Here is a 15,692-nt window from a genome sequence, read left to right on the forward strand (position 1 = left end):
TCTAATGGTAAATTTCAAGTTAAATGTTATAAACTAAGATAGATTTGTATTAAAATACCATATCTGGAACATTCTTTGTTGCAGCTGGAATATACAATGCAAGAGGCTGTGAAGTGTCTCCATGCATTAGAGGAATATTGTCCCTCCAAGGAAGACTACAGCAAACTCTGCTTATTGCTTACCCTTCCTCGGTTAACAAACCATGCAGAATTTAAGGATTGGAACCCCAGCACTGCTCGTGTCCAGTGCTTTGACGAGGCCTGTGTTATGGTGGCAGAGTTCATCCCTGCTGACAGAAAGCTGAGTGAAGCTGGTTTCAAAGCCAGTAATAACAGACTATTTCAACTGATCATTAAAGGTTTACTATATGAGTCATGTGTAGAATTTTGTCAGAGTAGAGCCACTGGTGAAGAGATCAGTGAGAGTGAAGTACTGCTTGGAATTGATTTACTCTGTGGAAATGGATGTGATGATCTTGATTTGAGTCTTCTCTCATGGCTTCAAAATTTGTCACCCAATACTTTCTCATGTGCCTTTGAACAGAAGGTTTTGAATATCCATACAGATAAACTTGTGAAGCCCACAAGGTCATCATACACAGATATTTTAACACCTCTAATTAATAAATTGTCTCCTTATCCATCATCTCCAATGAGGAGACCACAGTCTGCTGATGCATACATGTCACGTTCCTTGAACCCTGCATTGGATGGGCTCTCTTATGGACTGACTAGTCAAGAGAAACGTAATGCCGATTTAGTTAACAGAAGTTCTCCAATGTCTCATTCATTTGCTAATTTTCATTATCCTGGAACACAAAACCTTTCCAGAAGTCTCTTGCTGGAAAACACAGATTGTCACAGCATATATGAGGAATCACCGGAAAGGTTAGTTTAATTCTGAATTAATTCAAATCATTATTTATTTGGTAAAAGGTGTTATATATCGTGATGTGTCTACAATTATGCTGTTAAAGTTCAGAGCAGACCATAGAAATTGGATGTTTTTATGCTCTCTATTATATACAATTAGAAATTTCTTATGTGAGCAGTTAAAATAATGTTCCTAGCCAAGCATTTGAGAAATGAAGAGTAAATACTTACTCAAGGTGAAAAATCTGCATTTGAGTAATGAATAGTGACATTTAATCTAGGTTGGTTTTAGTAAGGATCACAAATTTAATGTGATTGAAGGTGGTGCTTTAATCCTTTAGCATCTTTATTCTCACTTTCTCTCCCCGTAAAAAGATATATCTGGCAAAAAATAAATTGTCATCCCTAATTTTTTCAAATTTACCAGTTGTTCCCAAATTTGCTTGCTTTGTCCTGTTTCCTTGTTCTTCTTTCTCAACTTAGACTATAAAGCTATAGAAATATTTATAGTTTACTATAATAGGATATACGCTTATTTAAGTTCTTGATCTTCCTGTTTTTGATAATTGAGTTCTTTGGCCCACAATCAGTTTTGTTCCAAGTGCCTAAATATAATTTTGGTTCTGCACATCAGTGCACTGCTACTGCTTGTTAAATAGGGGCAAATCAATATGTTCACCAACAGATGATTGCTTGGAGGCAAAATTAAACCATAGGTTTCCTTATTGGTCTGTAAGATTTAAAGAGAGAGACAGAGTGAGTCATGCCATTCAGTTAGATCGTTTGTGATCCTTGAATTCATTCACGTTTCTGTCCCTCCCTGTATACGTTGATTTTCTTTGAGTCCAAAAATCTATTTATTTCCATTTTAAACATACAGGTTTCCCCCGCCATCCGAAGGTAGAGCGTTCCTATGAAACGGTTTGTAAGCCGAAATGTCGTAAAGCGAAGAAGCAATTACCATTTATTTATATGGGAAAATTTTGTGAGTGTTCGCAGACCCAAAAATAACCTACCAAATCATGCCAAATAACACATAAAACCTAAAATAGCAGTAACATATAGTAAAAGCAGGAATGATATGATAAATACACAGCCTATATAAAGTAGAAATACTTTTCCACAATCATTTCTGAACTGTCCTCCGTAGCGAAGATCTCACGCAAGCGCCGTCAGCAGAAAATCTCACGCGAGCGCTGTTGGCAAGGACACTCTCTCCAGTAACCTTTAAGCTATGAAGCTGCCAAATCATACCAAATAACACCTAAAAATACACAGCCTATATAAAGTAGAAATAATGTGTATACAGTGTAGTATCACTTACCGGAATCGGGACAGCGCCGAGCAGACTGATGATGGTGTGTTAGACTGAGTCGTCGCAGGCTGGGTGGTGCAGTGGCCCCCACCCTCTGGGCCACCAACCGATACCGATCCGCAAAGCATGCAGGGGTCCAGCGGTAGCCAGAAGGTACACAGCACATCTTTAAGAAAAAGCCGAAACAAGCATGCTAATAATTAGGTGCCGCCCGTAATTGTTGGCCCAGATCAGTGCCGATTTCCGACTGCGTCATCTCTGATCTGGGCCAACAGTTACGTGTCGGCAGCACCTAATTAATTAGCATGTTTATTTCGGCTTTTTTCTTAAAGATGTGCTGTGTGCCTCCGGGCTACCTTTGCATTCTCCACGAATCGGTATCTGTCCGTGGCCTGGGGGTTGGGGTGGTGGGACACTGGGGTGTCATCTCGTCACCTGTTTCCATTAGGGCAGGCAGCTCATCTTCTCCTATGACTGCCCGCCTCGATGTCGAAGGTCGAGGTTCGTCATCTGCTGTGGCTGATGTGGAAGGCTTGCTTGACTGCTGAGCCACGCGTATTTTTCTATCACACAGTTCTTTAGTAAGGACTCAAACCATCCTGCAAATATCTCCTAAACCGACGTACCCTTTCAAAATTAAAGTCGTACTTTATCATTACTCATTCGGTTTCGATTGTTAGCCTTTTTTCTTCCAATTGCATCAGCTCTTCATCTGTCAGTTCTTGGTGATGAGATGCCAAAACATCATCTTCGTCAACTTCCACAAGCCAAACTCACGTTGTCCTTACTTCGTTCACCACGATCAAAACGCTTAATTTTGTCTAGTTTTACCGTAAGTGTAACACCCTTACGAGCTCTTTCAGGCTTTTCCGATACCTTAGGACTCATCTTGCAAACGGCTGCTCACAGGCACGTGTTCAAGCAATGCCATTCCAAATCCGGGGGAGAGTGGCTGATCGGGGCGCGCTGCCTTTTATCGCGCGCTGAATTTTTTTTTCGTAACAATGAAAACACCTGAAAGCGAAAACAGGGTACTAATGTAGGTCTTTCGTAACAGTGAAGTTTTGTAAACCGAACGTTCGAAAAGCGGGGGACACCTGTATTCATTTTCTGCCCATCCACAAATTTCAGGAGAATATAATTACAGCAATTCACAACTCACTAAATGGAAAAACAATCTGCATTTGCTTCTCATCACAGTATAACTACCTATTTAACCTAAGGAAAATATTCATTTTATCAATGAAAGGCCTGTACGATTGTAGTATGGCCCTTTGACAGCAATGCCTTTGCAATAATTAGTTTGTCTTAGTAATTGCTTGCTTTAATTGCATCTAAGCTTAGTATTTTGTGTTACTAAAGGAAAATAAGTTTTTTTTTCTGAAAAGTCATATCTAGGTTTGTAGTTTTAACTAAATAAATAATATAGTTTGTGAACAACTAAGAAAGCAAGGTCAATAATGAGTCTATCATTGTAAAACACTTTGACTTCTTATTTCCACTTGGCAACTTTTTAATCTAATAGTATTGAAATCTTCAGTGAGCCAGAGGTGTTTCAGATTTCCCATTGATCTCTGATTTCTAACGGAAAGTATTCTGGTGGAGTATCTTGAATTTTTCCATTATTTAACTTTTTTCAGATTTTTTAAAATTCCAGCTACCTTTCCCTCATGTCTTTTATAAATGGATTAATTTAACTTCTTCCTCATTCTAAGATTGTCATCATCTTATGTTTACTCTTCCCCAGAGGATGCTTTACTGTGATGAATTAACAAGTTTACAGAAAGCGGGACCTAAAATAGCATATTTCCTGTTTAATTATACAAGTTACTGCTCTGGATTGTCATCTTTAAAGTTTGTCTACCAAACAGTGGGCAAAATATGAAGATTAATCTCTTACAGTGATGGCCTTTTGATTTACACAATCTACCTGTTGGTAGGAGATAAACTAAGTTGCCTAAAAACATCTTTATATACACCGCTTTAAGGCCATGTTTTGAAAAGTATTAACATTTTAAAATTTGTCATTTAAGACTACTATTTTCCCAATTTGGACATTGTAAACTTACCTTGCTAAATTATCATATTGCCCTGTCAGATTTTAAATAAAGTCCAACATATAACTACATAGCTACAATATATTGTCTTGACGTTAGTCTCTCTTGGAAGTTATTTCTATTCTTAGCTTTGTAAATATAATGCTTCCTGCCTTTAGGTCTAGTAATTAGATTTCCTGGGGCAATGGTTCCAGTCTCATTTATTTGGAGATTATAACATTTTTATGTTTTCACATTTCCTTCCAACATAGGAGGTTATTCAGCTGGCTGAATCTAAGCGAGCTATCAGAGCAATCTCATTCCCTCCTCTTACTTCTCTGTAACCTATTTTCTTACACATGCCCGTTACACCCACATTCTTCTTCCTTCCACCTACACTAGATGCAATTTATCACAGCTAATTAACATAACAATGATTATGATTTTGATATGCAGGTGACAATAAGAGTATCTGGGGGAAACCCAGACAGTTACAAGAAAATTCTACAAATTCCAGATATTCTTATTGGCACCTTCTAAACTTGTAGCACTCATGTGCTAGCAATGTACTGCTCTATGACTTTTTCAGCTATTCCAAGTGAAATTCTTGCCCTGTTTCCACAAGTCTATAACAAAAGTCTTATGAAAATCTGGTAATTAACTGTGATGTTCTGCATGGTAGTTTTGACCCTAGCAGATATTTAACCTTAAGTTTAATTATATTAATTCTCTATGTGGATGACGACAATGGTATCCTCCCTCTCCTAGACTAAGTTTGAAGGCACAAATAAATGTTCTTGACCCTGCCATAAAATAGAGCGTTTCGTTATTTCTTTCTTTGGCTATAGAGTATCTGCTTTCTTGACTATCATATCTGATTCTGTAACTATGCTGCTTTCAGTGGCTGCCTTTATCAGAGTACTATGGTCATATTGCCCATTATCCTAGCAGTTTTTGTAGAAACAGTCTTTGCCCATATGTTAAAGAGAACCTCATTGAACATAACCAAAACAGCTTAGCTGCAGCTTAAGCCCTCAAAACCGTCTGATTAGCAGAACTTGAAGAACTCTGAATCATGTCAGAAAAGTAAAGAAGTAGTTTTAATTGATAGATAAGGATAGTTCAGTGTAAAAGAAAGACGCAAACAAGGTTAACATAGATGTTGACATTTCACGCTTGTTTTTTTTAAGTAATGCTTTGGTGAATTGCAATTCACATGAGTCTTACTGTGAGTTTACTCAGCAATAATTATGGTATACCATCCCATTTAAAATACCTTGTATTTTATTCAGACAGCATTACTTTCAAATTAATATGTATTTAAACCTTGGGTACTTACAAACTATTATAATCAATTCACTGATTTTTGATGATTGCACTGAGTTTAGCTGCAAAATAGCATGGCCGTTTATGTGATTCTGCAAGCATCTGTGCATGCTTCATTGTCAAATCACCTTGAAGATTAGGGGAACTTTTTAAAATTACGTTCTCATCCACATGATATGAAAAATTTGTGCAATATGCAGTCTATATATCAAAAGAGAATAATTCTGTTTCCTAGTTGTCTTCCCTTGAGGTAACTATTTTGCTTAATAAGCTACGTTTTCATTTTCTTGCTAACTTTGCACCGTATGTTATCAGGACAGATTCCCCAGTGCCAAGGGTTCAACATTCAACTGGTAGTGGTGAAACTTCAATTCAGGATGAAGCATCACTATGCAATTCAATAGGTGCTACACCAAATTCAGCAACCCCAAAAGTGGAGAAGAATGAGGTAAGAATCAAATTTTGAGTATTGTTTTCAGTCTTACAAAGCTACCATATTTTCACAGAAAAATGTTTTTAAATCCTGTGAAGCCAATTTGGAATGGATCAAAAGATGAAAAGTTTGCATAGAACCAGAGCAAGTAGTCCCAATAAAAAGTCTTGGCCCGAAATGTCGGCTGTTCATTCATTGCCGTAGATGCTGCCTGACCTGCTGAATTTCTCCAGCATTTTATGTGCGTTGCCTTGGATTTTCAGCATCTGCAGATTTTGTCACGTTTGAAACTATAGACCAATAATCCCACTTCAAGTGTACTATCCATAGATTCAACCCCAAAACAGTGTTCATTTAGAAGCTGCTGCCATGAGAGTTCACATTATTTTTATCTGGAATGTTGGTGGGTAATAGTGCAATGACTCAGACAGCTTAAATGGATTTATGAAGCTTTGTATCTTTTTCTCTATTACCATGTTTAAACAGGTGACTAAAAAAACTGACATTTTGCAACATTTCCCTTTTTGATTATCAAATATACAATTTTTGAGGATCATCTTCAATATTTTGACAAAAATATGTCATGCTTGAATCAGAAATGCAAGCCACTTTGTGAATAGATGGCCTTCCCATTTTTGTTTCTGGTTTTAATCAATGTGAAGTTTGTTGATTTTCTTTTCTGAGGAATGATATTTGAGACTCAGGTGATTTTCATAAGTACTTCTAAGCATTCTTGATAGAGGAAAAACTACCTCTATTAAGAGCCTAAATCAGGAAGCTAAGCCCGAATTAGTCATAAATCTGTTTTCCATAATATTAACTTGTTTCTGAGAACGACATTGTCAACTCGTTTCACTGTGTACATGTGGTCAGTAAAAGACATGTCTTTTAATTCAATTTTGAAGGTAAAATAGTTCAAAATGTCTATAACTGTTATTTGTCTTAAAATATTCATGTTTTAAAAGCTCAAGTATTGGCATGTATATTAAAAATATCTTCTAACAATATTTTATTTCTTATATTTCAAGAGTCTCAGTAGACAGAATTGTTGTATGTGTTTTGGACTATATATTAGGGTCTGAAATTTAGAACTTGCAAACCTTATTGCTTCTGTTGATTATCATCTGCAATCTGGCAGATAATGCTTTACAGAAAAATAGATCACATTCAAAACTGTTCATAAATATTAATTTTTTGTCTGTAGCTGTTCTTAGGTACCCATTGGCTTGAAGATTAATGATCCAGTACTTCTTACGGATTATGTTTTCTGATCTTCAATTACCTCTGAATTCTTAAGTAGAATGGAATTAGCAATGGTATTGAATGTGGTTTAAAAAATCTGATTTGTGTCATTTATACCCTGTGTGCATATGCCTTTAACAATAAACTTGAAAGCTACAAGATAAATTACTTGGCAGAATCACTGCACAGCTCAAAAATTTCACACGATTATACTGATTTGATTGAAATAGAAAACTAAATTTCAGTTAAAGCCAGGATTATAATAAATCCAAATATTTTCAGATATAATTTTGTTTAATCTTAGCTGAGGGAATCTACAGATCAATTTCAGGAGTACTGTCGACAGCGAATGCGCTACCAACAGCATTTGGAGCAAAAGGAGCAACAAAGGCAACTATACCAGCAGATGTTAATGGAAGGTGGAGTCAATGAAGAAGATGGAGCAGGCCAGCAACAGAACCTTACAGAGCAGTTTCTCAGCAAGTAAGTTACAACTCTGGAACAAACTTAAACAACAGGAATTCTGCAGATGCTGGAAATTCAAGCAGCACACATAAAAGTTGCTGGTGAACGCAGCAGGCCAGGCAGCATCTCTAGGAAGAGGTGCAGGCGACGTTTCAGGCCGAGACCCTTCGTCAGGACTAACTGAAGGAAGAGTGAGTAAGGGATTTGAAAGTTGGAGGGGGAGGGAGAGATCCAAAATGATAGGAGAAGACAGGAGGGGGAGGGATGGAGCCAAGAGCTGGACAAGTGATAGGCAAAAGGGATACAAGAGGATCATGGGACAGGAGGTCCAGGAAGAAAGACAAGGGGGGGGGAAACCAGAGGATGGGCAAGGGGTATATTCAGAGGGAGAAAAAGGAGAGTGAGAGAAAGAATGTGTGTATAAAATTAAGTAACAGATGGGGTACGAGGGGGAGGTGGGGCATTAGCGGAAGTTAGGGAAGTCGATGTTCATGCCATCAGGTTGGAGGCTACCCAGACGGAATATAAGGTGTTGTTCCTCCAACCTGAGTGTGGCTTCATCTTTACAGTAGAGGAGGCCGTGGATAGACATGTCAGGTGGAATTAAAATGTGTGGCCACTGGGAGATCCTGCTTTCTCTGGCGGACAGAGCGTAGGTGTTCAGCAAAGCGGTCTCCCAGTCTGCGTCGGGTCTCGCCATTATATAAAAGGCCACATCGGGAGTACCGGACGCAGTATATCACCCCAGCCGACTCACAGGTGAAGTGTTGCCTCACCTGGAAGGACTGTTTGGGGCCCTGAATGGTGGTAAGGGAGGAAGTGTAAGGGCATGTGTAGCACTTGTTCCGCTTACACGGATAAGTGCTAGGAGGGAGATCAGTGGGGAGGGATGGGGGGGACGAATGGACAAGGGAGTCGCGTAGAGAGCGATCCCTGCGGAATGCAGAGGGGTGGGGGAGCGAAAGATGTGCTTAGTGGTGGGATCCCATTGGAGGTGGCGGAAGTTACGGAGAATAATATGTTGGACCCGGAGGCTGGTGGGGTGGTAGGTGAGGACCAGGGGAACCCTATTCCGAGTGGGGTGGCGGGAGGATGGAGTGAGAGCAGATGTACGTGAAATGGGGGAGATGCGTTTAAGAGCAGAGTCGATAGTGGAGGAAGGGAAGCCCCTTTCTTTAAAAAAGGAAGACATCTCCCTTGTCCTAGAATGACTTTATTAACTTTGCCTCCAACTTTCACCCTGCCCTCAAGTTTACCTGGTCCATTTCTGACACCTCCCTCCCCTTTCTAGATCTTTCTGTCTCTGTTTCTGGAGACAGCTTATCCACTGATGTCTACTATAAGCCTACTGACTGTCACAGCTATCTGGACTACTCCTCTTCTCACGCTGTCTCGGCTGTGAGTCGGCTGGGGTGATATACTGCGTCCGGTGCTCCCGATGTGGCCTTTTATATATTGGCGAGACCCGACGCAGAATGGGAGACCGCTTTGCTGAACACCTACGCTCTGTCCGCCAGAGAAAGCAGGATCTCCCAGTGGCCACATATTTTAATTCCACATCCCATTCCCATTCTGACATGTCTATCCACGGCCTCCTCTACTGTAAAGATGAAGCCACACTTAGGTTGGAGGAACAACACCTTATATTCCATCTAGGTAGCCTCCAACCTGATGGCATGAACATCGACTTCTCTAACTTCCGCTAATGCCCCACCTCCCCCTCATACCCCATCTGTTACTTATTTTTATACACACATTCTTTCTCTCACTCTCCTTTTTCTCCCTCTGTCCCTCTGAATATACCCCTTGCCCATCCTCTGGTCCCCCCCCGCCCCCGTCTTTCTTCCTGGACCTCCTGTCCCATGATCCTCTCGTATCCCTTTTGCCTATCACCTGTCCAGCTCTTGGCTCCATCCCTCCCCCTCCTGTCTTCTCCTATCATTTTAGATCTCCCCCTCCCCCTCCAACTTTCAAATCCCTTACTCACTCTTCCTTCAGTTAGTCCTGACGAAGGGTCTCGGCCTGAAACGTCGACTGCACCTCTTCCTACAGATGCTGCTTGGCCTGCTGCGTTCACCAGCAACTTTTATGAGTGTTGCTGGTACAAACTTATTTTTCTTACCCTCTTGAGAATAATCAGTTTAAGCACACACAGGTATTTTGGTCTATTTGTTCCTGAGAATATCTTGTGAACATCTTTTTAAAGAAGAGCTATAAATGAGATTTAATAAATGTATATAATAGAGTTTTGCTTAGATTGCTGTATTATTTGGTGGTGTTAATGGCGTGATTTAATTTATACTTTATTGTTGCCAAACAATTGATAGTAGAACGTACAATCATCACAGCGATATTTGATTCTGCGCTTTCCGCTCCCTGGATTACAAATCGATAGTAAATATTAAAAATTTAAATTATAAATCATAAATAGAAAATAGAAAAATGGAAAGTAAGGTAGTGTAAAAAAACCGAGAGGCAGGTCCAGATATTTGGAGGGTACGGCCCAGATCCGGGTCAGGATCCGTTCAGCAGTCTTATCACAGTTGGAAAGAAGCTGGTCCCAAATCTGGCCATATAAGTCTTCAAGCTCCTGAGCCTTCTCCCGGAGGGAAGAGGGACGAAAAGTGTGTTGGCTGGGTGGGTCATGTCCTTGATTATCCTGGCAGCACTGCTTCGACAGCGTGTGGTGTAAAGTCCAAGGACAGAAGATTGGTTTGTGTGATGTGCTGCGCCGTGTTCACGATCTTCTGCAGCTTCTTCCGGTCTTGGACAGGACAACTTCCATACCAGGTTGTGATGCACCCTAGAAGAACGCTTTCTACGGTACATCTACAAAAATTTGTGAGGGTTTTAGGGGACAGGCCAAATTTCTTTAGTTTTCTCAGGAAGTAAAGGCGCTGGTGGCCTTCTTGGCAGTGGACTCTGTTTGGTTGGACCAAGTCAGGTCATTTGTGATATTGACCCCGAGGAACTTAAATTTGTTTTTTTTATTCAGATCAATGCAAAAATTGGAAGAATTGAATCTAGGAATGGACAGCGTTAGCACAGAGGCACAGTCTCCTAATCAACAATGTAAAGGAAACCAGCCAAGTGCACAAAATGACTCTTCAGCTACCAATTCAGTAACACCTCTTGAAGTTCGTCAGCAAAGTTCAGGACTACCTAACAGCACAAGTACTCCAATTAAATCCAACACAGGAAATGCATTTCCTCATAACGAGGCATCTTCATTCTTTTCTAAGTAAGATGTTTAGGTTGTTGCTGTGGAATAAATGTTGATTTTTAAACTGGCAATTGCTGAGAATGTAAAATGAGAGGATTTGTATCATCGCATATTGGATGTTAATATGTTCTTTCCCTATCATCTTGCCATAACTAGAAGAATAGTCACATTATTGATCTTAAAAGTGTTGGATTCATATGAACTAACTTAACTGCTATTCCAGCTGATTAACTCTTGTACATCACAATTGCCCCTTAATGTGCATGATAACATTATTTTTAAACTATACAGGTGGACCCCCCACATTACAAGAAGGTTGCATTCCCAAAAGTAGGCTGTATTAGGGTTTTGCATAACACCTGCATTGTGTATTTATTTTTTCACCCCCTTCCCAATATAAATTTGGTACAAATGAATTTTATCCCACATCTCTAATTTTGGGTGATGATCTGTTAATCTGTAAGGACAAATGTCCGTTACCCGAACGTCCATAATGTGGGGTCACCTGAATGTGATCATATATACAAAAGAACTACAGAAGGATGGAGTGAAGGAGGAGGAATTCTCAGGAAAGTGTTCTCAGGGCTAATAATGTTCTCCATTCAATATCTTGCCGATTAGAAAATCAAACTTGAAATTGACACTGTTTCCTGGCTGTTTTCTAATTGTGTTGCTCATGCTAAACCACACTGAGCTAGTACAGGATGACACAAAATGATTTCACTCAACTCAAACCAGAATCTTCTACCGAAACTTAGAAATGATATAAACCCAGTATATGTAGATATGCCCCATCAGGCTAATGCTATTATGTAGCCAGGCTCTAATGTAATTAACTAAAACATTTTGTTTGTTTTTTTTAAATATAGGACAGATTCTCCTGCTTCAACAGATCTTGCAGTAAGTCCACCGATGGCAGAAAACGTTTCTGTCAGTGGAACAAAGAATGAAGAGGTGCAGTTCATTTGTGTAGTTTGATTAATGGTAGAATTTGTTGGTTCCTGCTATGTATTATAGGCTAACAAGATTCTCTCATTAGCAAATTGTTCACAGAAGCAATTACACATTTATAATCCAAACACTTCCCTAAACTTTTTTGTTTACTAATAGATTTTTGTAGCTTTAGAATTTATGGTAATCCTTCTGTTTCCCACTTTTCTCTGAGAACTGCTGCTTCTTATTGGGTTCTTTTGTTTCCAAGATACCTTTTTTCTTTTTCAATATTTTTATTAATTACTTGTATAGACGAATACAAAATACATTATGGTATTATGGAAACAGAAACAAGATTGAATTTCCCCATAACTATGTATTGTAAATTAACCATAATATTGAAAAGGTACATATTATTCTAATCTAAAGCAAAATCAAAACCCCATAACAAAATAGAAAAAAAAAGAGAGAAGAAAACATTAAAAGAAAGCTGTTTGGTTAAAAGAAAAGGAAAAAAATCTCTGACATATAGTCATAAATTCAAACATATAATGGCCATCATCATTGCTGAACAAGTCGAAGATTGTGAAAGTAGTTCCAAAAAGGTCCCCATAATGTGAAAAAATCTTGTCTAGCTATAGAAATAGAACACCTAATCTTCTCTAGATTTAAACATGACATAACATCAATCAACCAATGGGCATGAGTAGGTGGAGTGGCATCTTTCCATTTAAGCAACAAAACTCTTCTGGCTAGAAGAGAAATAAAAGCCAAAATATGCAAATAATTCAGCTTAAGAGTAAAATCATTTCCTCCAACAATGCCAAACAAAGCAGTCAGAGGGTTGGGTTTAAAGTTTACTTTAAAAAGCTCCGAGAAAGTTTGAAATATTTCTTTCCAAAATTTATCAAGCTGCGGGCAGGACCAAAACATATGAATTAGAGAAGCCTCTTCGACATTACACCTATTACAGTATGGAGAAGTTTCCTAGATAACAAAATTTAAGATTTCTTTCCCGAGACTTTTTTGAACTGTAAATGCCCTTATTTAGCCTTAAACATATTTCCTCTAAATTCATTGAATTTTTTTCTTTTTACACTGACTGTTCTTTCATGCAAGGATATTGTTATTAATGCTGAAGAGTTACTGTTATGAGGTCAGACTTACCATGTCGTTTACTTTTTTTAGGTTAAAGGTTACTTGGGGTATATTTAATTGATGAAAATAAAATTAAGATAAATCTTTAAAGGCCTCTGTGGTTGTCTTTAGTAGAGTGGACTATATAAAAGTATTAGAGGGGAAATTAAGAAAAAATTTAATGATGGTGGGGTTTGGAAACGGTTGCTTGAAAAGTTGGTGAAAATCTTTCTGTATTTATAAAATACTTGGTTAAACACTTCAGGAGCCATAACCAACAAGGCTGTAGATCATTCCACACAACCTACAGTTACTTTAGATATTTACTGACACCTGTTTTACTGTTTCTTCCCATATCGGAATGACTTTGTCTTTAAAAGCCATTTAGGCAAAAGCTAAATTTATCTCTTTCCTCATTTTTTCCTAGGTTTCTCTTCTTTTTTGTCTATTTTCTGTACCACATTATTTAATATCTCTTTTCCTTTCAACTCTGTAGGCCAATTTACATTTTATCCATTTTGGCTTTAGAATTCTGTAAGCATCCGTTCTGTCCTGCAGCTCAGTTTTTAAAAAATTAAAGTCCACTCAATGTGGCTTCTCTTGACCAATTATCTCAGCTAATAGTTTTTTTTTTGAAGAATCAGGCTGTCTTGAGGAAGCCAGAGCTACTCATGTGACCTTGCAAACCTTTTGAAGCATTCTAGCAAGGAAGCAGTGGAGCACTTGCCATTGTTGTATGCCAATAAATTGTTGTTTTGCTTATGAAACAGAGTCAGATCTCTGTTAATATTTCTTTACTCTCTACACCTTTGATCAATTTGTAATATCTAAGTTTAGAACTGAAATCTCTTAATCCAAGATGCAGTTAAATTCTAATAAGCACTGTTAATTTTTTTACATGCATAAATTTTATATCAATTAATTTGGTACAAATCTGTTTTTGATATTATGCATAAAAAAGTTTGCATAAATTGTGTTGATTTTGGAACCTTAATGTGCATTTGTGTTTTCTATTGCATTAATAGGAAGATAGATCCAAAAAGCAGTTCATTGCCATTAATACTCTTGAAGATACTCAAGCCATAAGAGCAGTAGCATTCCACCCAAGTGGAACTCTCTATGCAGTTGGTTCAAATACTAAAACTTTGCGTGTCTGTGCGTACCCAGACGTTATTGACCCAAGGTAACAGCATGACTAATATATGAAAATACTAAGAACTTAAATTGTTAAAGTAATAAGTGAAACAGATCCAGCGTGTTTCTATTAAATTACTGTTCAGCTGCTAACAATTTGAAGGAAAAGAGCACGTCATATCCTTTCAGAACTTTATTAACCAATAGCAAAACTATCTACATAGAAACACTATTTATGTATATTCTAATTTCCTTGGAGATTAATCTTTTTAAGTTGTTATCTTGACCAGGGATGTGACCTGTAAATCATTATTATGATGATTACATATTTTATGTGAAATAATGAGTACATTTATCTTTACTTAGAATTTGTGGGAGGGCAGAATTGTAAAGATGGTATCTATCACTTAATAATGTTTTTGAAACCATCTTCCTACTTTTATCCACTTGCAACATCCCACCATCTACAGTGCATACAGTTCACCTAAGCAACCTCTAGTAAAGTTTAAAAGGAACAAGCACCACAAAGGTTCAATTTATTGTGTGGCCTGGAGTAAGTGTGGACAACTATTAGCAACTGGATCAAATGATAAATACGTGAAAGTGCTGCCATTTAGTGCAGAGACATGCAATGCTACAGGTATGTGGAAGATTATGTGATTGTATGGTTCCTTTTTACTTTGGGATGGAAAATGCTGTTAACTTAGTATATTCTTACATGTTAGCAATGTTGAATTTAATGCTTGAGTTCATTTTTTTTCTAATTATGTTGAAAATTAAAAGCCAATATTTTAATGGTATAACACAATGAACAAAATATTCAAGATTCTGCAACAGAATTGAAGTAACAATATCTTGTATTTGATTTCTTTTTGCTTAGAAATCAAAATGAACCATAAGGGCTCTGGTTATTTACAAAAGGCTGTGAAATCATCTGGGGAAGTTGCGGTTTTAGAATATGATTAAATGAAACAATGGGCAGAAGTCATAGAGCTGTTTTACTGCAATCTTAATATCAGCCGATACTTGTCCACAGCTAGGGCAGCATTGTGCTCATCAAGAAATGCTGCCAGTTAATCCATGCTATGTTTGTCTATTCCGGTAACAGGTCAATTAGATCAGTCTTTATGTCATACCATGTTAGCAGTTTTCTGCCTGAAAGTTGATTCCCATCTTACAGCCAACTGTAGATACCATGCAGGATGCTGGTGTGATCAGTCATGGCCTTTATCTAGGCAATATCCAAAAGACTGGAACAACCTTCCCTGTGATTTTATCAGGCACTTAGAGACATGCTGTTTGATAATGGACTTCGAGGCTGTTACATAAGCTCTGTTGGTTAAAGGGATGGAAGAAGTCTAGGATGATAGTTAATACATAACAGCCTCTTAAGACCAAAAGGAATATTTTGTTTTCACAAAGACAAATGAGTGGCAAAAACAAATGTTGTGGAAAATGCATATTGAAATAGATTGCAAAATACACTTGGATACAGGCCAAATATGTCATAAGTTGACTATACAAAAATGTTTGGTTCTATTATCAAAAGGAGCTGAGCGAAGCCATAGTACTTAAC

The 15,692-nt window shown here is 38.0% G+C and overlaps 1 protein-coding gene across 1 annotated transcript in view; it reads left to right on the forward strand.

Annotated features, from left to right (window-relative positions):
• Window positions 1-15,692, forward strand: part of wdr47a (WD repeat domain 47a) — a 57,700-nt gene that overhangs the window by 28,979 nt on the left and 13,029 nt on the right. Inside the window, exons 5-11 of the mRNA XM_063063906.1 lie at window positions 85-887; window positions 5,865-5,997; window positions 7,529-7,707; window positions 10,685-10,930; window positions 11,782-11,866; window positions 14,008-14,165; window positions 14,587-14,756. Coding sequence (XP_062919976.1) covers window positions 85-887; window positions 5,865-5,997; window positions 7,529-7,707; window positions 10,685-10,930; window positions 11,782-11,866; window positions 14,008-14,165; window positions 14,587-14,756 — 1,774 coding nt within the window. The remainder of the gene's footprint in view (window positions 1-84; window positions 888-5,864; window positions 5,998-7,528; window positions 7,708-10,684; window positions 10,931-11,781; window positions 11,867-14,007; window positions 14,166-14,586; window positions 14,757-15,692) is intronic.

Source organism: Mobula hypostoma, chromosome 12, assembly GCF_963921235.1.
Source record: "Mobula hypostoma chromosome 12, sMobHyp1.1, whole genome shotgun sequence".
Taxonomy (NCBI): Eukaryota; Metazoa; Chordata; class Chondrichthyes; order Myliobatiformes; family Myliobatidae; genus Mobula; species Mobula hypostoma.